Below are 25929 nucleotides of genomic sequence, written 5' to 3'. Positions count from 1 at the left end.
TTGTCTTTAATGTTGAAAATGTGAATGAAATACTTTATGAAGTGTTACGGGACACAATTAATTAGATTCTAAAAACATACATAAACATAACTCTTAATTTGTAGTGTAATTTTACACTATTAAATAATTCTTACCCGTGCGGACGCACGGGTATATTACTAGTTTGAAGAAAGAAAAATAAATAAGAGTATGACATAGAAAATAACTCAAACACTATCTTTCCACTAAAATGACACCTAAAATGGAAAGAAAGGAGTATATCTAACTATGAACTGTCATTTATAAACTAGTCGGCGTAGCATGAGATTTTTCTTATCCAATCGATAGCCTACTTAACCGTTCTCTCCTTTCACACTTTCAGACGTTAACAGAATCTTACAAAAATCAAAAAGAAACAACAGAGTTTTGTTACACATTCACACTTTCATTTTGTTCACATTTCTTTCTCAACCTAATCTTCTTCCTCTAAACTAAGCAACTAATGGAAGCTATTCACAGAGAAAAACTCTTCTCACTCTCAAATTCCGTGAAGCTGTTGTTAGCCAAGATCGGTTCTACCGAGCTCGTCGACAGCTTCCGGAAGACGAAGCTCGACGCCTTACTCTTGACAAAGCTGAAAAGAAGATTAACAAGGATCGTAGTTCTACTCAACGATGACGCCGTTTTCAACGAATGGTTCGATATGGTGAGAGATGCTGTCTTTGAACTCGAAAGTTTGTTCGACGAAATCAACACCGAGGCATTGCGACGCAAAGTGGAAGCAGAGTATAAAACCCTAACTCCTTCTTCTACTTCCCTTTCTCAAGTGCTAAAATATTCTATTTATTCTCCTTTCAAACCTTTCAAACGGTTTAATAAAGTGATTAAGTCGAAATTGCTGAAATCAATTGAAAGATTAGAGTTATTGAGTTCAGGAAGTGGAGAGAAAGGTAAATTAGGTGTTCCCAATTCGAACGGTGTTTGGCTCGAAACTCCGGAAATTGAAAATTCTGATGTGCTTGATGAGAATTTTATTTATGGAAGAGATAGTGATATAAGCAAACTTAAAAGTTTTTTGTTGTCAGAAGATGATGATGCTAGTGAGGGTGATTGTAAAGTAAGAATGATTTCCATTGTAGGTATGGGAGGGATTGGTAAAACTGCCCTTGCTAAACTCCTTTACAATGATCCGCAAGTTAAGGAGAAATTTGGATTGAGAGGGTGGGCGCTTGTTTCGAAAGATTTTGTTGTTTTCAAGGTTTTGGAAGCCTTTCTTAATTCTATCGATTCACGGGATATCAGGAATGATGAGGTGAATCGGGAAGTTATTGAATTTGCTAACACAAAGAGAAATGAGCCTGGTGACCTTTACGCGAATCTTGTATTACTGATGTTCAAGAAAATTATTAGCAATAACTTGTTTTTGCTTGTATTGGATAATGTGTGGGGTGCGGAATCTGTCAATTGGACACATTTGATGAACATATTTAATGTTGGGGAAAAGGGAAGCAGGATCATCGTCACAACACGGGATGAAAGAATTGCACTATCCAAGGAAACTTTTCTTTCTGTCCACTACTTGAAACCTTTGACAAATGAAGATTGCTGGTTTTTACTTGCTAGAAATGCATTTGGAGCATGTGAAGATCCACAACAGTCCAATCTAGAAGAAATTGGCAAAGAAATTGCAAAAAAATGTTACGGGTTACCATTTCTTGCGGTGGCACTTGGGGATTTTCTACGCAACAAATTGTCCCCAGATTATTGGAATTATGTGCTAGAAAGTAACATTTGGGAATTGACAGATCATGACGTGCAACCTTTTCTACAATTGAGCTACAATTATCTTCCGACTCCTTTGAAACGATGTTTTGCATATTTTTCAATTTTTCCAAAGAAGTCCATCATAGAAAAAAATATGGTAGTTCAGTTGTGGATTGCAGAAGGCTTAGTAGAATCGTCTACAGACTCTACAGATCCAGAAAAAGTTGGAGAGGAATACTTTGATGTACTAGTGTCAAGATCGTTGATACATCGACGATCTATTGGTGATGAGGAAGCAACCTTTGAAATGCACGATGTCTTTCATGATTTAGCTATTGAGGTTTCATCTCCATATTGTATACATTTGGATGACCATAACCTACATGATGCGGTGCATAACTTATCATACAACAGAGGGATATATGACTCGCATGATAAATTTGATAAGTTGTATGGATTAAAAAGTCTACGTACCTTTCTAGCATTACCATTACAAGAACAATCGCCTCTTTGTTTGCTATCAAACAAGGTAGTAGAAGACTTGCTGCCAACAATGAAACAATTACGCGTCTTGTCTTTTTCGAACTACAAGAGTATCACTGAGGTTCCTAACTCTATTGGAAATTTGTTATACCTGCAGTACTTAAATCTTTCTCACACTAAGATTGAAAGATTGCCTTCTGAGACATGCAAGCTTTACAATTTGCAGTTTTTGTTGTTGGCAGGCTGTAAAAGGTTAACTGAATTGCCAGAGGACATAGGAAAATTGGTTAATCTGCGGCACCTTGACGTTAGTGACACTGCATTGAGGGAGATGCCCGTACAAATAGCCAAACTAGAGAATCTCCACACTTTATCTGACTTCGCTGTAAGCAAACATAATGATGGATTAAAGGTTTCAGAGTTGGGAAAATTTCCCCACCTCCATGGAAAACTTTCCATCTCACAACTACAGAATGTTAATGACCCCTCTGAAGTAGATCAAGCCAATTTAAAGATGAAAGAACTAATAGACAAATTAGCTTTGGAATGGGACTATGGTAATACTTTTCCAGATTCACAAATTAAAAGTGTTATACTTGAACATTTGCAACCCTCAACAAATTTGAAAAGTCTCACCATCAAAGGCTATGGTGGAATCAACTTTCCAAATTGGCTGGGTGATTCTTCATTTAGAAACATGGTGTATTTAAGAATCTCGAATTGTAATGATTGTCTATGGCTTCCACCCCTTGGACAATTGAGTAATTTGAAAGAACTCATTATTGAAGGGATGCAATCAGTAGGGACAATTGGTATTGAATTCTATGGAAGTGGTGGTTCTTCATTTCAACCATTTCCCTCTTTGGAGAATCTACACTTTGAGAATATGCAAGAGTGGGAGGAATGGGACTTGATTAGAGGTACGACTACAACGTTTCCTAGTCTTAAAACTTTATCGCTTAGTAAGTGCCCAAAACTGATTGTAGGAAACATAGCTGACAAATTTCCTTCCTTAACTAAACTTGAGTTAAGTGAATGTCCTTTACTGGTGCAATCAATGCCATTATCTGATCGTGTATTCAGGCAACTGATGTTCCCTTTGAATTCTCTTCAACAGCTGACCATAGAGGGCATTCCATCTTCCATGTCTTTTCCATCAAACGGTCTACCAAAAACCTTGAAATTTCTCATAATCAGTAATTGTGAAAATCTAGAGTTCCTTCCTCATGATTACTTGTCCAATTACACATCGCTTGAGGAACTGAAAATATCTTATAGCTGCAATTCAATGACATCATTTGCCTTGGGTGCTCTCCCTGTACTGAAGAGTCTATTTATTGAGGGTTGTAAAAATCTGAAATCAATATTAATTGCAGAAGATACGTCACTGAAGTGTCTCTCATTTCTTAGAAGCATCAAAATATGGGATTGTACTGAACTGGAGTCATTTCCCCCAGGTGGATTGGCCACTCCAAACCTTGTTTATTTTGCAGTGTGGAAGTGTGAGAAGCTTCCTTCACTACCAGAAGCGATGCACACTCTAACTAACCTTCAAGAAATGGAAGTTGATAATCTACCAAATCTTCAATCTTTTGTCATAGATGATTTACCTAGCAGTTTGCAAGAACTGACTGTTGGCTCTGTTGGAGGGATCATGTGGAATACTAAGCCAACTTGGGAGCATCTCACTTGTCTTTCAGTGTTGCGAATTAACGACGACAATACAGTGACCACGCTGATGGGGCCATTTCTACCTTCATCTCTTGTGACACTATGCATTTGTGGTCTTGGTGATACAAGCTTTGAGGGGAAGTGGCTTCAACATCTCGATTATCTCCAAAATCTTGAGATTGTTAACGCTCCCAAACTTAAGACTTTGCCAAAAAAAGGATTGCCTTCATCTCTTTTAGTACTAAGTATAACTCGTTGTCCATTACTAGAAGCAAGTTTGCGGAGGAAGCGAGGGAGGGAGTGGCGTAAGATTGCTCACATTCCGGCTATAATTATCGATGACGAACTGATCACATAAGTTTCATGTCTAGGCGAGTCTCTGAAATACTTCTTTTTTTTGTTTCTTTCTTATTATGTAATCATCAATTAATATTATCAATTTCAATTATAATAACATCAAAATACAATATTGTAACACTAACTCATTTTTTTAATTATAGTATTAAATTATATGTCACCCCTGCTGCTGCCTAATCTCGCAGTTGCGAGAAGCCAAATTCACATACACGGACTGCTGCCAAATCCAGTAAATGTTTTACTGATCAGGCACAGATGAAAAGGAGAAGCAGCAGCTTGATGTTTTGTTGTTTATCAGTTCATCAACCAGATTTGGTGGCTTAGTCTTTATTTTCGATTTATTTATATCTCTCCTGTTTGCAGATCAGCCAAAGGCTTCAAGTGGGATTGCTGGCTTGCAACAAGATGGCAGCAGTGAAATCTAAGGTATAAGTTTCATCTAAATTACTTTCACATCTGTATTGTGTGTTTCGCCATCCCTCCCTCAGTTTATATTTTAAAAGTTATCTATCGTTTGTGAGTTGTCTCTTCTGTAGATTTGTTGTTATTATTTACTCTCGTCTCTCTTCTAGTATCTTGCAGAATTTAGAAAATGAGGTAGAAATTTTCTGTTTTCTGAAAATGAGTGTTATGACATCACTTGTTTTAGTCCCTGAAATACTTTGTTGTTTCAATATTCGCATTATGTCATCAATAAATTTTGTTAATGTCAATATTCGCATAGGCTTACAATACACCACATCAAGTCATCTAAAAGATTTGTTGGCTTGGTCATTATGTTGCGTGGAACCATTTTGAGTTATTTTTATTCTTTGATAACCTTTAACATTACTCATTTGGCTTCACTTTTCTAAGCGACTATTATTTACTCCCATCTCGTGGTTTTATTACAGGATTCGAAAAAGGAGATGATTGTTGAAGTAACTACGATGGGCAGCAATTATCTATCAGACTTGATTTCACAGCAACTGCTGGCCACGACATACGAAACAACAACGTTAATAATATGCATCTTATTTGTCTTCAGCAGATTTCTGTCCCGCAGCTAGTTCAATGAAAAAATTTGGCCCTAAATGGTGAAGTGATTTGAAATGGTATGCACTCAACTTGGGTGACTAGCAAGTTCACATTGTTAATTCCAGTAGATACTACGCCATCACTGTTGCCACTCTTGTTCCTTTTTATTCGTCGATGCGTGTACTGTTATGGTTCCTTCACACTCAACAGAACTAGTAACCTGGTTCTGTTTAGAGGACATGTTTAGATGGATTTGAAGGCACTAGTGACAGTAATGTCATACAAGGAGCGATAACCGACTACATATCTTCTCTTTTCTAGCCATGTCCATGTTGACAATGTCTATTTGTTAGAATGTTTTGGCACATTAAAATGATAGATTTTGGTGAATTTGAAATTAAAATGTATTAAAAGCTTGAAGGAAAGAGAATCACAATGTAGTCTTATATGTTACTTAAATCTTATTTTTGAAAAATTGGTCTTTTATTCAATAATGATTAGGTTTCTACAATTAATGTTTATATACTTTTTAATACCTGAATGTAAAATAATAATTATCATCAACATGTTAAGTCAATTTTTCTTTGTTTTTAAGTGAACTTCTCTTATTGATCATATATTCATATGTATATGGTGATGGTACTGTATGATCAGAATAGATGCTTGTGTTTATTTTATTTATAATTTAATAGTTACACGAAAATAGCTTGAGACATATAGGAGGCTGCATTATTTATTTTTTTCTTTTGGAGGGGCTAAAACTTAAGATGATGAGATGGTGCCGGATCCAAGACTGAGAAGATCTTAGAGTTTAAAGAGCATTTATTAATGTATTTAGAAAATTTTTCAACTCATCTCCTTCAATTTTTTAAAGACTTCCCAAAAGCTTCAAATTGATTTTTTTTTAAAGAAAATGCTATTTAGTACCAAAGAATTTAAACAAGAAATACAAGAATGTACATGTGTCAATAATTTAGTGGATAATTTTTAATTTGTTATAAATTAAATTTCTTTTTTAATAAGGATCATGGGGTGGTTGTGATAAAGAATGGTTGGAGTTTATTCTTGCTTTTCTTGTTTTCACTTTTTCTTACAAATAAGCATTTTTCTTTCAGAAATGGGATAAAGTGTGAGTATGAAAAAAAGTGTACCTTATGCTTCCCGAATGTCAATTAAATATATAATGGATAATTTTAATGAATTTTATTTTGGGTCTTGTCTGTATTGGGCTTTTGGCCGGTTTAAAAAAGTTGCCCCCAAAATTTGTCGGTTGGGATTTGTTTTGAAGTTAGATTCAATCTCTTGATATTGAGGTCGATCGTAGAGAGAGGTGAAAAGTCATGAGGCAACTGCAAAAGGAGTGAGGTACAAGTGCATTAAATGCATTTCTCATCATTGAGATGTTTCGCTAATCTGCAAGGGCGTTCGAGTGCACTGGATTATATCTGTGTTTTCAAGGTAAAATTTGGTTGTTAATTTCAAGTTTACATCTTCCTTTTGATTTGATCCGTTGTTCATTTATTCTATATAGGGGTAGAGAGGTTATTTTTAGCCTCATGAACATCCATTCGTATTTTGGGATCCACTTATAGCGTGTTTCTTTTTTTAGAAACCTGTAGAACAGTAAAGCGTGTTAAGTTGACCTTTAGATGAATCTATTCAGGTTTGTGAGCATCTTTGTTCAGTTTCACTATCCTTTTCTTCGTCGTTGAAGCCTCCATTTTGATCATTACTTCACATTTGTTAGTTTTCAGGCATCTGACGAGGTTTCTCCTCACTAGCTTTGGTAAGTTGTTCCCAATCAGGAATGACCAGGAGCTTTTCTCAAGTTGCATGGACTCAAAATTTTTATGTAGAATCGGCCTCGAGATCTTCACTTAAGTTCTTTTAGAAGTTCACGTACATTGAGAAATCTTGTGTCGATGTGGAAGGAAGAAGTCTCCTTTGTCTTCCATCTAAGAGTGATGACAGTTGCATGGGGATATCTCAAAAATCTTCATATGAATCGGTCGGGCTTTCGCAAGCTAGACACCGTGACAGTTGGCTTTTTGAAATAGTTGTGGTATCTCATCTTTAGGTGGATAGTAGAGATTACGAAGTCCAACGCTGCAATAATAAGCCTTCCTAGGATGCAATTATGAACATTTTCACAAGGGATCATTAAGAAACTCACGTTCAGTGTCTTCTTATTTTTTCCTTTGTAAACGAAAATCGACAATTCCTTAGTATCACAAGGATGAGTAACAGAATCATTGAATGCTTGAAGATTCATTCCTTTATATGGCATGAGGTCTTATTTGTTAAGAGATAATCCAACAAACCCTTTGGCGTACATGATGTCGCAAGAACTTCCGTTGTTGGTGGCGATCACCACTAATGGAAGCATCGCATTAGGAATCCCTTTCAACTTTTCACTGCCTCAGAACCCTAGGATGAGTCTTTCTTTCTTCAAATTTTCTTTTGTTTTTTGAGAATTCGAGGAACTTTCCGCTGATTGTTTCTCGTCTGGTTCTTCTTTGTCAAACGATCCTCCTTCAATGGGATAACAAGGAGGTTTGTCGGTGACCTCAAGGTAGGTGCTCGTAGGCATCGCAATGGGTTTCATCAGGGATGGTTGTTAAGTCCCTCATATCCAGACCCAAATCCTTGAACAATTCCTATTTTCCTCTCTAATCCCCAACAGAAATGAAAAATTAAAACTCAAACTCGTCTCAAATGGGTTCGGATTTCTCCGCCCCAAGCATCATTCATATAGGATAATCAAATTGTTTATAAAAATATTCATTTTTCCCACATCAAATTAGATTATAAATAATAAAATAAAACAGTCTCAAAAAATATCATACATTTCAAATAATAAAGTACAAATCAAAATATCAAAGCATTGCCATATATTTAATATTTTAAATTATCAAAACTAAATATTAAAGCGAATAATGAAATAAACGGAACGAGTTCAAAGGCGGTACTAATGTCCCTATTATCGAGCTCGCCTACATATTTTGTAATCGGAGAAATGGCAAACCAGAACTCAAACTCAATCAAAACGGGTTTTCCCCGTCAAACTTGTGACGACTTTAGGTGGCTCTCTACAAGTATGGGTTATGTTGTTATGTTTAGGTGTTCGAGAGGTGACTTTGATAGCCAGATCGAGATTTCCATTGCAAATCATGTTAGATAGCTGCTGTTGAGATGTAACTTTTAGAAGTTGATGAATCTTATGTAGAAATTTGTGAGAATCAGAAGACGATTCCCACAAGCAACGTCATTGTTCCACGGTGGAATAAGAAATATAAATGTTGAGTGAACTGACTTTCCGATGCGGTGGTGAGAGCTTCGAAGCGAGGAGGGCCTACAAAATTAACTCTTCAATGCTCAAGTCAATGAAGTTTTAGAGATGTAGTGTTAGACTGGGAATGAGACATTACTTGCATCCAGCGCATGAAGAGGTTTATATATATCCTTTGGTTGGAACTGTCTTTGTCTAATCTATTGTGCGATGTGGAGTCGCTTGATCACATTCAATGGTAGGAGATATTTTAGAGGGTTGTGATCAGGTATCCCGCGTCTCAATAAAATTCCTCTTTTCCATTCGTCTTATTTAGAGAAATTTAAAATTGAACATTCGTAATTGGACATTGTTGCTCTGGGTCTTTGGTCAGAATCGAAACATTAAAATAAAAACTTAAATTATACCAAGATTATCAATCCTTATTTCAAATCTTCCACTCGACAAAAAAAGAAAAAATATAATAAAAATCTTACCAAAGATAAAGAATATATTCTTTTCTCATGTTATTACAAGAATATATGTTCTTTTCTAATTTTTCGGTTACATAATATTCTGTTTTCTCTTAAAAATCCTAAATTCGTTTACTTTCTGTGTCATTACATTATATTCGCTAATCACATTGCATTAATTCAATGAATTAAACACAGAATAATAAAACATAGCATTTCTACAAAGAATCTAATTTAAACTTTCATGCTAGCTAGCATTTTTCAACTCTTTTCTCTAGCATGAATATCACTATATAATTGATGAAATGTTCCACTAATTCAAGTACCTTTTATAATACCTCTAACTACTACTTCACAAAAATTGAGAATATGAGCAAAACATTACTTTTATGGTTATTTTTGTTTGTATCCATCCTCACTATTTCAGCTCTTGAGATCAATTCCACATCACAAATTGAAAGTTTAAGTACTTCAAAGCAAAAAAGGAAAGTTACATGTAGTTTAGGACATTTGCATGTTGTTCAACATAAAATGGTGGCAAAGAAAGCAAAGTCGGTTTATGGGGGAGCCAACAATGTGAAGAGTCCACATAAGGGAAAAAGTAGTGCAAACACCAATTTGATCAAATCTTCATCCTTGTTTATGGTTGTACTAAGTCATCTCATTCTAGCAATGATTTTGGTTGGTGGTTTCTTTTGAATTCCAATGGTTCAAGCTAGAGGCTTTAATGATTTGTCAAGAGTGTGCTTTTGATTACACATGATGAAAAAATTATACTCTTATTAATTTAGTGTAACCAACTATGTTTCTTGTTTTGTTATGGTTTTAAAGTTATTTATTCAAGAAAACTAAATAAATTTTGTTTTATTTTTAGAATTTAATGAAGATGTACCGACACAGTAAAATAATTGATTAATGGGCTTTTGCATATTCAATAAATAAAAGATTTGGACCTAGAAATAACCAATACCAATATTAAGTTATATAATTAAAACATGTTTTAGGTAGTTAATTCAAAACAAGCATTAAGAACGAAGATTCCTTCAATATTAAAACTTAAGAAGAATTATATAGAATGTCATGGTCGGGATCAAAATATAAATATTATGAAAACTACATATAACCCTAACAAAAGAGAAAATTAATCATGCTTACTCATTGTAACTCTAGAAAAACGAATTTGATTAACATCTTTGATGATTCCTTGAGCAGCACTTCCACCTTCAGTCTTCCTCTCATGTTCTTTCTTCTTGTGGCTTGTGGTGTTAACCTCACTTTCTTTGAGAACTACCTCAAATCAGGTGATATATTCTTCTTGAAGTGAATGGCGCCCTTATTTATAAGGGTTGAAATGGTAGGCTCGCTGAGCACACTACCCACTTCGCTCGGCGCCTACTTTCTTTCCTGGTAAGCAATATCAATTCACCTGCAACTTGTGTTGTCGCCTTAGCTCATTAAGCGTGCTGCCCATCCTAGCCTAGCGCGCAAATCCTTTCTTCACCTTAAAGTAACTTAGTCTGAAAGTCATGAATCGTCTTTATTTATTAAATGTGTCTTGGCTTAGCGAAGTTTGTTGCTTAACCTTGAAGTTGCTTGGCTACGAAGTCTTCTTTTCCACTTTTGCTCACTAAGTGCGCCCATGTTCTTGCCTTAACAAGGCTTACTTTGTTGAAAAAGTGTTTTGGCAAGATCTTGGGTTGCTTTGGTAATTTCGTAGTCCTTTTTGTTTTTAGTTAATGTGCAATTAAAATGTCCAAACAGACATTTTAATCTGTTATCGAAAATTATAAATAGTTTACATTTGAAACTTATAAATACAAGAACAAAAATTAGAATGTTTGGTTGTGATTTAGGGATTTTCTAAGTTTTGAATAGGAGTGTACATGGGTTGAGTTGAGTTGGGTTAAAACAGATTTGGCATAATCTGTTATCGAACTCGTTTAAATTATAATAAATTATGTTATCGAACTCGTTTAAATTATAATAAATTAAGTTCATCATCCAACCCATAATTTTATTGTCGAAACCAAACTGAATCAGCCTGCTCATTTACTTACTAGGTTGGGTTCAGGGATTGTAAATGAAATAAAATAAAATAAAATAAATACTTACTATTAATTTTTAAAAAGTGTTACAATTCAATACATGTATGCATATTTTCAAACTTATATGCTAGAAAACACATCATATAATATTAAATACAATTAATACATGTCATTCAAAACTTTGAACACTTAATAATATAAAAATATTACTATAATAATATTTCATACCAATATTTTTATAAACATGTGTTTTTAACCAAAGTTGCTAACATTTAGTACTATATCAAATTAATCACCAGATCACTCGATCAACTCAATTATTTATTACTATATCAATAAAAATAAGTTCAAATTTCGACTGTTGATAAATTATTTTGAATTTTTAAGAGACTATTATCAAATTTATAAAATGGCAAAATCAAAATCATGAATTAGCATTAGAAAAATCAAAATTACATTTAACCAAAAACTTTATTGATTTACATGCGAAATTTAAAAGGCATGCCTTTCTTTAATGTGTATGTGTGTGTATAATATAAACATTCCATTACATCAAGTTTTCTAACATCATTTGAATAGACCATGCTCCATGAAAGCATGTGAAATCTGTTTTGCAACGTGTTCGATAGTTTAGAAACAGAGGAAAGACGAACAAAATATCTTCTTTGAAACCAAACGCTGCCATAGAGAAAACATGATATATTCATCTTGCCTTTTCTAAGTTTATGCTCAGATGTGGCAAGATTTCCGAGTCATAGGTTAACCGTCTCAAACTGCTCAAATGGAGCGAAACCATGATTAAACCGTCAAAATAACCAAGCCATAGTAAAGACCGGTTCAAGCCTCTGCTGTTTGAACAGTTCGTTTTTAAAACATTTGGGGAATTATTACTTGGAATCCGATTGACCGGATTATACATGAACTAAGTCTGAATGATTGAATGATCACAGCAAATGAATCCATCAAACCAAATACCTCAAATATATAATCAATTTAATGTAAGCAAATCAACCAACTATATTTTCAAAGAAAAAAAGGAAAGAGATGTGACTCTATAGCACAAAGGCAGAGAACCAAAGGTGAAAACTATCAACAAAATACTTGCCCATCAAGTATCATCTACTTGCGAATGGAATACAAAGCTCGGGAATGTTGTTGTGATGTCCCTGCTCAAACAAATGAAAATCAATATAAGAAAACGGCTAGTCAAAAATGGTAAGATAAATACAGAAGAAAATAAGAGGTGCTAGAAGCTTGATTAGCAAAGACTTCTAACGGCAATATGGATTGAAATTTTACTTGAGATATTGAAGGGTCATGTTCTTCAAAAGTGACGGATGGCGCAAAACAAGGTTTCTCCACTCTTCCTTGTCGATCTTGCCATCATGCTTTGTATCCGCTTCCTCGAAAGTCTAAAGGAATTCAGAATCTAATGTTAAACTAACTTTTGTATGCAATTAGAAGTGAAAGTGATAGAAGAACGGGGTAAGTACCTTATCGATTATACTTTCTATAACATCGTCGGATAAATTCATACCAGATTCTGCAAGTGTTGCAACCACCATTTGCTTCACCTATGTAAAAAGACAAACAAAAATCAGGCTTGTCTCGAACAACAACAAAAACAACAACAACAACTAAGCTTTATCCCACTAGGTGGGGTTGTCTCGAATGAGAAGATGAATTACCTCTTGCCTTTCAATAAAACCCTGCTGCTTGAGATCGTATAGTTGAAAAGAAACTGAAATATGATATTACAATGGTTTAGTTATCATTTATTTAAAGAGAATGATGGTGTGTGTAAATAAAAAGAGTTTCATTGTGATGCATTGTCGGTGTAAAATAATTTTACATTGACATCTAATGAAAACTCATGATATTGCCACATAAACTCATTGTGTTACTGCAATTTAAAATAACCGCATAATATTGGATTCTCATTCAACGTTAGTAATCTGCTTTCTTATTAAAATTTAGAAGCTAAAAGAAAAATACACTACATACATTCAATCTTATCTTCAATAGGGGCATTTGGATGGAAAACGGATAACGCACGAGCAAACTCTTCAAAGCCCAGTATCCCATTGTGCTTTGTGTCAAATAAATCAAACACCTGGTAGAGTTAGAGAAAAACTCGAGTGAGATACTAACCACATGGAGCAACATGAATCAGTCTTTGAACATGATACAAAACGAGAAACAAAATAGAATTTTGATATGATATTTCTACTGATGCAGAAAGTGATTTTTCTTGAATGAGTGTGTAAAGAAACATGTGAGAAGCAAAACATATGAACAGGATAGAAAGCATTGTATATTAAGGCAAAGGTTGTAGCACCCTAATTTGCATTGTGCACATACACTACATTTTTCGGTAAAAACTTGGAATCCTATTATATGTTGCGATCTTACTTCTTAGTTACACCTACAAGCATACATTCACACACTCGTACCTTACCGAACTTCAAAATTATATACCTTCAATCTAGCATAGTCCACATCATATATAGGTCTAAAACAAAAACTAAATCTAATCCTTTCTTGGATTTCCCATAAAATAGCAGTTCGCCTCAATCTCCATTGATGGTCCAAATTGAAAAGAAAGCCTCGTGATAAAAATATCTTCATCAAGTATAAATAACATTGAGAGCTAATATAATAGCCCAAACATTTCACACACATAAAGATATTTGCACACATACAGATAAAATAGAAGGGAGAGAAATACCCGATCAGCAAACAAACTTTCTTTTTTATTCGTCTTGAATAATGCCAATTGAAACTCTTCCTACAAAATGAGTTCTAAAAATGAATATAACATCTGATAGACTTCGTAAAACTTAAACACTTCCAAAGAAAGAAAACAATGAAACAAAAAGACAATTTGTCGTATAGATAGAGTTATAAGTAAAATTTTAGGTATGACAAGTTTTCTTACATTAAAAGATGTTCAATCAATGAAATATAATATTTCAACGATAAGTTGTCCATTGACGAAGAAGACAAACCTTGTTAATCAACCCATCGTCAATTACAGCACTGCTGATCTTTTTGAAGAGCTCATACAGTGCTTCTATTTCACTAACACTGACTGCATACATATTCAAAATAAATAGCTGCCTTCAGTACATTATATATTGCATATTTATTTCCAAAACAGCAGTGAGAAAGTTAATAGACTTGGCAATACAAAGAAAGAGATAATCACATCTTCTTTATAAAATAGAAGTAGCAAGTAATGAATAAATAGAATAAATAGCGTTAAGGGCATACACACTGTCTCCCTTGCAAGAACTTCAGGATCCTCAAGGCCTCTTGGCTGGTTAATATCAATGTCACAACAACGTAATACAGAAGCAAGTAAAGACTTGAATCCCTCTAAGCACTGCAACATGATATCGCTTGTAAATCAGAATGCTCCATAACTGTTTCACAAATGAATCAGTTAGATATTCCATTTAGTATATTCTTTATAAAGTCGTCATAAGTAGGCACATGTGTGTGAACCTTTTAAACATTTCCAACTTCAGGTGACCAATCCCAAATGGCAAGATCTGCGGAATTGAAATAAATATCTGTTAGTCAGACTACACATTCTGATATCAGAAAGTGCCCAAATTGGAAACACAACAGCATAACAAGTTCCCCAATTTAAGTTTTTAATCGTGAAATTGTTACAACATACTAAAAGCATCAGCATTTAAAAAAACATGAATTACATTTGACATTGTCTTCATAAACTTGTACTAGAACAAAATTCCTACATCTAAGTATACATGTCTATCAAACACTCCTTAAAATCAATTCAAGATGTTTGGTTGTAGAAGTTTTGACACAAGAAACCGTTAGATATTCAAGGAACAAACAAGGGATTCCAAATAGAATACATACATACACAACAACAATAGCAACTACAAACAAGTCTTATGTTTAGATTACTAGAAAGCACTATTGTTAAACAGCGCAATAGTGGCGCTTTATCACTCTAACATAGCGGAATTCGGACAAATCGCTGTTGTACCGCAATATGTTGATAAGTATAACTATAAATGCTGTCAAACGGCGGCTATAGTGACACAATAGCATTATTTGTTGGTGATTTTAGTATCATCAATGCATTTTGGTAGTAATGTGATTTACTATAGGCCAATGCAATTATGCGTTAAGTTTGAAACGAGTTAGGGTGGTGCGGAGTGCACGCTCGTCAAGCCAAACGCGTAATTGAATATGAATAATAGAAACGGGCATAACGTTTCGTTTGAATAGTTGCACCCGTTCCCAACGGACATAACGATTCGTTTGAATAGTTGCACCCGTTCCAACAGACATAACTGTTTCCGAAGAGGTGTGTCTATTCGCTTCTATTATTGGTCTCCTATATAAGGAGTCTTTTGGTCTCGATTTGGAAAACGAAATTACATACTTCCTATCTACATTCTGATCTGTTCTCCATTGTCAGAAACAGATTGTTCTTCAAGAATTATCCCCGCAAAGATTTCGTGAACCCAGACAAAGAATAGGGTCGAAATACTTTGTTCGGAAAGTGAACAAACACGATTCTTGAAGATATCCAGGATTATCATACCGAATATCTAACAAACGAACAAAGTATTCTTTCTGATAATCATGGCTGGAGGAGGAAGCACCGTTAAGAAGATGACTAAAAGTTTCATGGACAATAATCGACATCACAAATATCCGGGTACGCTTTTATTGTTCTTCATAGAATTAAAAACACCGTGAAACTCATGATATCAAGAGCCAAAATGAAATAAATTTGCTAACAGTTGGTATCATAGTTTAGTTGCAGATATTTTGATTTTCGATAATAGATTAATTGATAATAGATTAATTGATACGTATATAAAATGAAACTATGAACATCAGTGTTACTGATACTTGTATATTAGTATAATTCATTTTGTTATTTGTTTTCGTTGGAAATTATTATGGTTACGTTACGTACTTTGATATTTTTATTGTTAAAGAATCTGGAATTTTTTATTTATGCTAGTCATATATATATACACACGATGTAACGTTAAAAAGAAACAGCAAAAAGTTTTCAAATTTAATGGTACAAAACGGATCAGATAATAGCGCTTATAATCCTTGGCCATTGTATCATTAAACTTAGAATAAAATATTTTTTTCTAGCATGTATACTATTTTTGCATGTGAATTATATAAAGTGAAATCGGAGATGCAAAGCAACAACTCTACGTGTTACTACGGATTCGATTTGAACAAAAGGTACAGAGGGAACCAATGTCATTGGACCATTGCATCATTCGATCTAGGATTTGAACGAAAAGGTATATTTTACATTGACAAATGCTTGGATAGAGGTATTTTGAACCAATGTGTTGTTTCGTTGTAAATAAAATAATAATAATAAAATTTAAATAAGAAAACATCTAAAGGTTTATTATCAGGTGAAAACCATTGGGTTGCAAATGGATCTTCAAAAAGAAGATGAAAGTCGATGGTACAATTGACAAGTTTAAAGCTAGATTAGTTATCCAAGGCTTCAGACAAAAAGAAGGGATTGATTATTTCGATACCTATGCTTCAGTTGCCCGTATCACTACGATTAGATTGTTGATTGCCTTGGCGGCTATTCATAATCTAGTGATTCATCAAATGGATGTCAAAACAACATTTCTGAATGGTGATTTGGAAGAAGAAGTGTATATGAAGCAACCTGAAGGATTTGTAATTCCTGGTAATGAGCACAAAGTGTGTAAGCTAGTTAAGTCGTTGTATGGGCTGAAACAAGCTCCAAAGTAGTGGCATCAAAAGTTTGATGAGGTTGTTTTGTCTAATGGTTTCATTCTAAACCAAGCTGACAAATGTGTATATAGAAAATTTGATACATCCGGTAAAGGAGTTTTCATTTGTCTATATGTTGATGACATGTTGATCTTTGGCACCAACCAAAATCAAGTTGATAAAACAAAGAATTTCTTGTCATCAAAGTTCTCCATGAAGGATATGGGAGAAGCAGACGTTATTCTTGGTATTAAGATTAAACGGGAGAATAAGGGGATTGTAATTACGCAATCTCATTACATTGAGAAAATACTCAAGAAGTTCAATTATGAAAATTGTTCTCCAGTAAGTACTCCCATGGATCCGGGAGAAAAGCTTATGCCAAATACAGGTAAACCTGTAGATCAACTAGAATACTCAAGAGCTATAGGCTCTTTGATGTATGCTATGATTAGCACTAGATCGAAATATTGCTTATGCGGTTGGAAAGTTGAGCAGATTTACTTGTAATCCTAGTAGACATCATTGGCATGCAATAACTAGGGCATTCAAGTACTTGAAGGGTACTATGGATTATGGATTGTCATATATGGGATTTCCTTCGGTGTTAGAGGGTTATTCGGATGCTAGTTGGATAAATAATGTTGAAGATTCATCCTCTACAAGTGGATGGGTGTTCTTGCTTGGGGGAGGTGCCATCTCATGGGCTTCCAAGAAGCAAACATGTATAACTAGTTCCACAATGGAATCTGAGTTTGTAGCATTAGCTGCTGCTGGTAAAGAAGCAGAATGGCTAAGGAACTTGGTATATGAGATTCCGATATGGCCTAAACCGATATCACCAATTTCTATCCGTTGTGATAGTAGTGCCACACTGGCTAAAGTATATAGTCTAATATACAATGGAAAGTCAAGACATTTGAGTATTAGACATAGTATGATTAGGGAATTAATCATGAATGAGGTGATATCTATTGAGTTTGTTCGGTCGCAACAAAACTTAGCTGACCACTTGACGAAGGGGTTAGCTAGAGACTTAGTGGAAAAGTCGGTAATTGGGATGGGATTAAAGTCCATTTAAATCTATTAGTTATGGTATACCCAATTCCCTTCTAATACAACGTTAGAAGCAGAATTCAATGTGGAAAGATCATAGCTAAAGATTGGAGCAATTGTGTTTATCTTCCCAAGGTATGTGCTCAGACCTGCAAGTGATGGCTAGGTTGAAGTATATCTTCTTAATGGTTCTTTTGAAAAATTGCAAATGCAGGTGCAAGATTAAAAGGATCACCTATGTGAGCATGAAGTTTTGCCGCTTCAAGAAGCTTGGACTTGGCTTCCTATATGCTTATTAATGGATAAGGACACATGGCTTGTAAAGTGTCAAGTATGAATAGTAGAGTATTGTAAGAAACATATGTGTACTATATCTTTAGATATTCAAATGGATTGACGGGTTCAATCATTGTGACACCCCGATTTTCGAATATTTGAAATGTGTATTTGTACTAAGATGAAAATTCAATCGCAAGACATTTTCTTCTATGCATTTGTTTGATCGTTATACATGTAAGTAAATCAAGGATTATACTAAAATGGGGGGAGTTTGTTGGTGATTTTAGTATCATCAATGCATTTTGGTAGTAATGTGATTTACTATAGGCCAATGCAATTATGCGTTAAGTTTGAAACGAGTTAGGGTGGTGCGGAGTGCACGCTCGTCAAGCCAAACGCGTAATTGAATATGAATAATAGAAACGGGCATAACGTTTCGTTTGAATAGTTGCACCCGTTCCCAACGGACATAACGATTCGTTTGAATAGTTGCACCCGTTCCAACAGACATAACTGTTTCCGAAGAGGTGTGTCTATTCGCTTCTATTATTGGTCTCCTATATAAGGAGTCTTTTGGTCTCGATTTGGAAAACGAAATTACATACTTCCTATCTACATTCTGATCTGTTCTCCATTGTCAGAAACAGATTGTTCTTCAAGAATTATCCCCGCAAAGATTTCGTGAACCCAGACAAAGAATAGGGTCGAAATACTTTGTTCGGAAAGTGAACAAACACGATTCTTGAAGATATCCAGGATTATCATACCGAATATCTAACATTATTGAGTAACAGAATTTCCACTATGTTATTTCCTGCTATATCTGCGATCAACAACATTGGTGGCAAGGGAGTGAAATGAAATCATAATAGGTTTTGTAATTTGGATTGTTCGAAATAAGGCAACAAATGGAAATAGAAGATATCATAATCCATACCCCATCCCCTAAAAAAACTAAATTGAGAGATTAGGATGATGAAAATGTTCATTGAAATATCCAAACTTGGCAATACAATAATAACTGTTGTAATTCAATCCATTTTCTATTTGAAATTCAAAAAAATTCCATAAGAAATCAAATTCTGAATAAATCATCAAATTTATAGACCACAAAAATCACATCTTTCATCCTCAACCAAGCAACTGCAATAGTAATAGGCATGGATCCATAATTCCAAACCCAACTTCACAATACTCGGTTCAAAATTCAAGGTATTTCATTTTCACATACCTCTTAACTCATCGATCTATGTAAAAAAGCAATAAATCAATGCAAAGAAACGCAAAAAAAAAAAAAAAAAAGATCATTCACAGCAGAGTCTCGTATAAGATTGGATAAGGGGAAATCGAACCTTGGTGGAGGTGGAGGTGGAGGATCGGTGGAGAAAAGAGGTAGACGGTGGTGGAAATGGAGTTTTGAATGGGTGGGATTTAGAGGAGTGATGGTGATGATTGGGAGGAATCTTTTTGTGTAATGTGTGAGAATGAGACGAAAGTGATATGGTTGATGCCAGATAGAGGCAACCCATACATAACTTTTACCATAAAAAACAACTATATGTAAACAAATACTTACTCATAATAAAGTAAATTTCACATTTATTAATAGTGCTTACACAATTTTTTATTTTGTTTAAATAACCTTATATTAAAAACAAAATTACACAAATAATTACGTTTCAGAGAAAATCACGCAGATAATTATGTTTTAGAAATGGTTAAAGTGGATCAGCCATGTAGGATGGCGTCTGCATTGAACCTTCTAAAGGAGGCGCTATGTGAGATGGCGTCTAGGTGTATTTGTTTTGCACCGACCCATCTCAGATGGCGCCTAGGTGCATTTCGTGGCATTTTTTAATTTTATTCTTAAAAGTAACTGCCAATTTTGTGGAGAAATTAGACTTCGATTTTCATTAATACAAAACAATTATATTATAGGAATAAAAGTTACATATAATTTAATGGTCGCGCCAGATTTTGGTAACGACTGGAGCATGCTTGCCTAACTCGTTGTGGCATTCTAGGACCTTCTTGTTATAGTTGGGTCTAGGGCCGACCATCTTTAGGTGCAACATGTCCTGTAGCACCGGCCCCTAAAATCCCAAAGGCCCCCTTTTTTTAACTACTTAGAAAGAAGTATTAAAAGATAAATTGAAACGCTGCTAGTTAAAAAAATTGAAACGGTGCTTGTTTTCAATTTGCCAAAATCTGTCCACTACTGGGATATCAATTTATAGTAGTATTACTTCATATTTAATAATCATTCAATTAGAATGCAACTTGATTAGAGAAAATAGAAGAGAAAATTATAAAGCATTATAACATTATATAAAACCAATCGACGTAAACTACACAAAATGAAAAAATAATTATTGCAATGCATATACTTTCATTGGATGTGGAAACGAAAGGAGTTTTTCTAAATTGAAGTTATTAAAGACTTACTTGCGGTCTACCATGTCACAAGAAAGGTCTAATAGATTGTCATTGATAGCTGTTGAAAATGATTTTTTGGAGACAGTAAAATATGACGACCAAGTTGATGCATTTGCTTCAAAAAAGTTTGTAGGAAGGATCTTTTTAAGTAGTTAAAAACTTTAAGTTGTATGAAAGATTTTTTATATTTTTGATACGCCATTTTTTATCATTAACTGTGCATATTTTTAAGTTTAGGCCCATTTTTTAAATTAGAAGAGGGTCTTTGGTTTGATTGGACCGGTCCTGGTTGGGTCGAGGGCCCTGCGAAGTCAACGCGTTCAGCATCCATGTAATATGCCAGATCAAAATCTCCAAGGTCATTGTTGTGATGAGGAAGATAAGATATTATTTCCAAGGTCACAAGATCTTTGTGAAAACAAACTATCTTGTTTGACAAGTTTTGAAGAAGTCATATTTAGTGGAAAAGATTGTATCTTGGGCGGTGGAACTCCCTAAATATGACATCCAATATGTCCAAGGGGAAGCATCTAGTCACAAGCTCTGGAAGATTTTGTGGCGGAATTTAGCTTGCCTGTAAATGAGGAAACTCCATTAGAGTGGGAGTTATATGTAGACGCCGCCTCCAACGTATAAGGAAGAAGTGTTGGGATTCCTAGAATGGCATGTCGGCATACTCATCGGGCAATAATTGAAGTTCGAGTTCACAAACAACAACAATTAGGCAGAATATGAGGGAGGTCCTTATTTCTGAAATGATTCTCGCCTTAAAGATGGGAGCCTCTATATTAAAGGCCAAAAATGACTCCCAATTAGTCGTCAATCAAGTCTTCAGACAATACCAGACAAAAGAACCCCAAATAATAAAAATATCTATAAAAGGTACGAAGTTTATCCTCTCAATTTACTTCCTTTGAAATAGAACATGCTACCCGCGAACAGAACTTTAGAGCGGACCTTATGTCCAAACTTACCACGTCGATGACAATAGGGTTTAAAATAGGGATGGCAACAGGTCGGGTCAGGTACGGGTTTCACACTACCCAAACCCGCACCCGAAATCGACACCTGAACCCAAACTGAAATGTTGTTCGGGTGGCAAAATAACACCCACGCCCACACCCGTTGGGTTTGGGTTTTTTCACTCAAACCCGAACCCGCAGCAAAATACATAAAATATATTTTTTCTACTATTTTCCTACAACTTTCCACCATATATATATATATATATATATATATATATATATATATATATATATATATATGAGCGGGTGTGATTTCGGGTCTCGGGTGCGGGTTTCACACTACCCAAACCCGCACCCGAAATATCGGGTGGCACCCAAACCCAGTCAACACGGGTTTTCACCCGTTGATTCGGGTTCGGGTAGGCCCCGCGGGTTCGTGTCTGCTTGTCGTCCCTAATTTACAATAACAGTTATCCAGGAAACTCTCGCCTCCCACAACATCGAGTCGGGCGAGGTATATTCCTAGGAAGTTTTTCTTGATTCTAGTTGGATGTCGCCTATATTGAGTTACCTATAGGTGAACAAGCTTCCATTATAAGAAGGGGAGCAAGAATAGTTCAAAAATAGGTTTCCAAGCACACCCTCCTATTTGGAAAAATTTATAAAACAGGGAGGGCTTCTCCCATGTTTCGATGCCTAGGCGGGCATGAAAATGCCTAGGTGCTGACACAAGTACACAAGGGAGCCTGCAACAGTCACATTGGAGGAAAAACCTTTTCCCATAAGTTGTTAAGGTTAGGATATTATCGGCCCCACTCTGATGAATGATAACATTGCCTTTGTCAAGAAGTGCAATTAATGCAGAGACATGTTGACCTTCACCATGCCCCAACTGAACTCCTTTAGTTGATGGCTTCACCCTGGCCTTTTTACCAGTGGGGAGTGTACATCCTGGGTTCTTTCCCCTTAGCGTCAGTCCAACTGAAAATTTTTATAGTAGGAGTTGATTATTTCACCAAATGGATACAGGCAGAAGTCGTTGCTAAGATCACAACTGAGAGTTTGTCGTTTCTATTAGCAAAAAATTATGTGTAAGTATGGACTTCCCAAAGCTATAATATTCGACAATGGAACTCAATTCGCAACTGATATAATCACTGACTATTGCAGATATTTGAGGGTGCATATAAAGTTTGTATTAGTCATACACCCATAGGCCAATGGGCATGCAGAATCATCAAACAAAGTAATTCTGAAATGCCTCAAAGAAGCTTGATGATACCAAGGGCTTATGAGTAGAATTACTCCATGAGATATTGTGGTCATACCACACCATCCCACACTCCATGACCAAGGAAACTCGATTCACCGTGGTTTTTGGAACAGACACCGTGTTATCGATGGAGATTGACACACTATCATGGCAACGATCCATGTTTACTGAAGAAGCAAACAATGTCGGATAGAAATGTGCAGGGGACCTGATCGACAAATTAAGTGAAGTCACCCATGTCTGAAAGTTCCCAGTTAAACATAGAGTCGCCATAAGGTACAACTCCAAAGTCAAGCCAAGGGAGATGCAAAAGACGACCTGGTACTAAAGGAAATGGTTCTACCTGCACATTACGAAAAACTAAAACCTAACTGGGATAAGCCATATCGCATATTCTAGAATATCCCTCATAGGGTGTACAAGTTGCACGAGTTGGAAGGATTGCTCTTGCCCAGAACCTTAAACGCTCTCCATCTTAAATATTACTACAAGTAAATTATTTGTAATTTCCTAATTAGACACCGTGATTATGTACCCGGGCAATTTTTTTGACCACTTACGACCAACAAATACATTTTTCTAGAGATTTTGCATGGTGGACCTCATGACGAAGATCCTTGTCACCTAGAGGAGATGTTTATTTGCTGGACTTCGTGACAGAGATCATTACTGCCCTTCGAGGCGATCTTGGCATGTTGGACTTTGTGACGAAGATCCTTGCCGCCTCTTGAGGCAATCTTTTTATGCTAGAATTTGTGACGAAGATCCTTACTGCCCCTCGAGGCAATGTTTTTAAGTTGGACTTCATGGTAAAGATCCTTGCCGCCCCTCAAGGAAATGTTTTTATGCTAGACTTCACGGCGAAGATCTTTGCCGCCCCTCAAGGAAATAAAAATAAGCCATCTAACACCTAACCCGAGGGACTTATAGTCTCACCATCCAGACAACATGTAACTTTGCCTAATGAACTTAGATTTATCAAGCTAATTAAACTATCGCTTGAGGGACTTAGAGTTTCCTCGAGAAGGACCAAACATAGGAATCTCACCGAGAGGCACAACCGAAGTCTAGTCTAAGGGACTTAATCATAAATCTTATTTGAGATCTTGATAGATGTACCACCTAAGAGGTCCAATGCCTCACTTGAGAGACTTATGATCTCATCGGCCGAGCTACAAATAACTTCGCCCGAGGGATTTAGATTTCTTAAGCTAATTAAACTCTCGCTTAAGGACTTATCTTCTCATCAACCAGTCTATATATAACTTTGCCTGAGGGACTTAGATTTCTCAAGCTAAATAAAATCTCGCCATAGAGACTTCAAATTTCCTCGAGCAGGACCAGACATAGAAATCTCACCTAAAGACGCGACATAAGTCTAACATAAGAAACTTAGTCATAAGTCTTGTTTAAGGGCTTGATAGAAGTCTCTCCCGAGAATTCAAACGTCTTTCATAAGAGTCTTACAGTTACATCAATCAAAATATAGATATCTTCGTTTAAGGGACTTAGAAGTCTCTAGATAATTAAACTATCGCTCGAGGGACTTAGAGTTTCCTCGAGTAGGAGCAAACATAGAAATCTGGTATACAGGATCAACATAAGTCTAGCATATGACACTTAGTCATAAGTCTTGTGTGAGGGCTTGATAGAAGTCCTGTTCGAGAGGTCTAACGCCTTGCCTAAGAGACTTATAGTCTCATCCGCGGGGCTAGATATAACTTCGCCCGAGGGACTTTGATTTCTCGAGATAATTAAACTCTCGCCTGAGGGACTTAGAGTTTCATCAACCGGGACCAAACGAAGAAAAATCACCTAGAGGCGCGACCAAGGTCTAACTTAAGAGACTTAGTCACCAGTCTTGTTTGAGAGCTCGATAGAAGTTTCGCCCGATAGGTCCAATGCCTCGCCTGAGGGACTTATATTCTCATCAACCATGCTACAAATATCTTCGCCTGAGGAACTAGGATTTTTCAGGCTAACAAAACTCTCGCTCGAGGGACTACGATTTTTCTCAAGCAGAATCAAACATGGAAATCTCGCCTAGAGGCGCGATCAAAGTCTAGTCTAATAGTCATAAGTCTTGTTTGAGGGCTTGATAGAAGTCCCTTCCAATAGGTTAATCGCCTCGCTTGAGTGAATTATAGTCTCATCAGTCGGGCTATAAATATATTTTCTTAAGGGACTTAGATTTAGCAGGCTAATTAATCTCTTGCTTGAGGGACTTAAAGTTTAATCGAGTAGGATCAAACATAGAAATCTCTCCTATAGGCTCGACAAAAGTCTAGCCTAAGAAAATTAATCATAAGTCTTGTTTGAGGACTTAATAGATGTCCCATCTGAGAGGCCCAACGCCTTACCTGACGGACTTATAATCTCATTAGTCATGCTGCATATCACTCTCCTTTACTACGATCTAAAAACATTTCGTCCTCTAACAAGGGCCTCATGTTTGAGGGACTCTGTTGTGTTATATTCACTACTACAAAAAGTATATATGGCCATAGTTGGGTGAAGAATTCCATCACGAATGGTGGCTCGTGGTATGTATATATATTATTTTATTTCATTTAATATATGACTGTTTGATAAATTCTTTTAACAGTTGAGATTTGATGTCAAATTAAACTTGACACCTTAGTGTCATTTGATCTTGTCCCAATAATTTTTGTGACAGAATAAACTTAGCCAACATGAAGTTATTGATCAAAATATTGATTATTAACGGGACATAAAGTTACTGATCAAAATATTTATTATTAACGGGACATGAAGTTACTGATCAAAATATTTTTTAAGGTACACAGGGACATGAAGTTATTGATCAAAATAATATTTGTACACGGGAACATGAAGTTATTGATCAAAATATTGATTATTAACGGGACATGAAGTTACTGATCAAAATATTTTTTTATTAATTATACATTCAATTATTATTTCTTCACGGATAACCAAATATTTTTCTATTAAAAATACACATTTGAAACAAATGCGTGCACCGTAGTAGAACCCGTGCGTAGGGATGACAACGGGTCGGGTCGGGTGCGGGTTTCACACTACCCAAAATCGCACCCGAAAACGGCACCCG

The 25929-nt window shown here is 35.6% G+C and overlaps 2 protein-coding genes across 2 annotated transcripts; one reads left to right on the top strand and one right to left on the bottom strand.

Moving 5' to 3' along the window:
• Nucleotides 1-292: 292 nt before the first annotated feature.
• On the top strand, nucleotides 293-6209 carry LOC131626809 (putative disease resistance protein At3g14460). The gene is made up of 3 exons (XM_058897647.1): nucleotides 293-4268; nucleotides 4618-4680; nucleotides 5148-6209. The coding sequence occupies exon 1, from the start codon at nucleotides 482-484 to the stop codon at nucleotides 4253-4255; it is 3774 nt and encodes a 1257-aa protein (XP_058753630.1). The 5' UTR covers nucleotides 293-481; the 3' UTR covers nucleotides 4256-4268; nucleotides 4618-4680; nucleotides 5148-6209.
• Nucleotides 6210-11906: 5697 nt separating this feature from the next.
• Nucleotides 11907-19674, bottom strand: LOC131626808 (calcineurin B-like protein 3). Its single transcript, XM_058897646.1, has 10 exons — nucleotides 19517-19674; nucleotides 14565-14611; nucleotides 14331-14482; nucleotides 14066-14148; nucleotides 13786-13845; nucleotides 13062-13170; nucleotides 12746-12798; nucleotides 12551-12631; nucleotides 12357-12469; nucleotides 11907-12223 (listed from the first exon to the last, which is right to left on the bottom strand). The coding sequence occupies exons 3-10, from the start codon at nucleotides 14449-14451 to the stop codon at nucleotides 12166-12168; spliced, it is 678 nt and encodes a 225-aa protein (XP_058753629.1). The 5' UTR covers nucleotides 14452-14482; nucleotides 14565-14611; nucleotides 19517-19674; the 3' UTR covers nucleotides 11907-12165.
• Nucleotides 19675-25929: the final 6255 nt, after the last annotated feature.

The sequence above is a fragment of the Vicia villosa genome, unplaced genomic scaffold (genome assembly GCF_029867415.1).
Source record: "Vicia villosa cultivar HV-30 ecotype Madison, WI unplaced genomic scaffold, Vvil1.0 ctg.000325F_1_1, whole genome shotgun sequence".
NCBI classification, from domain to species: Eukaryota; Viridiplantae; Streptophyta; class Magnoliopsida; order Fabales; family Fabaceae; genus Vicia; species Vicia villosa.
Note: the sequence above shows the minus strand (reverse complement) of the source record. Positions and strands in the feature narration are given on the sequence as shown.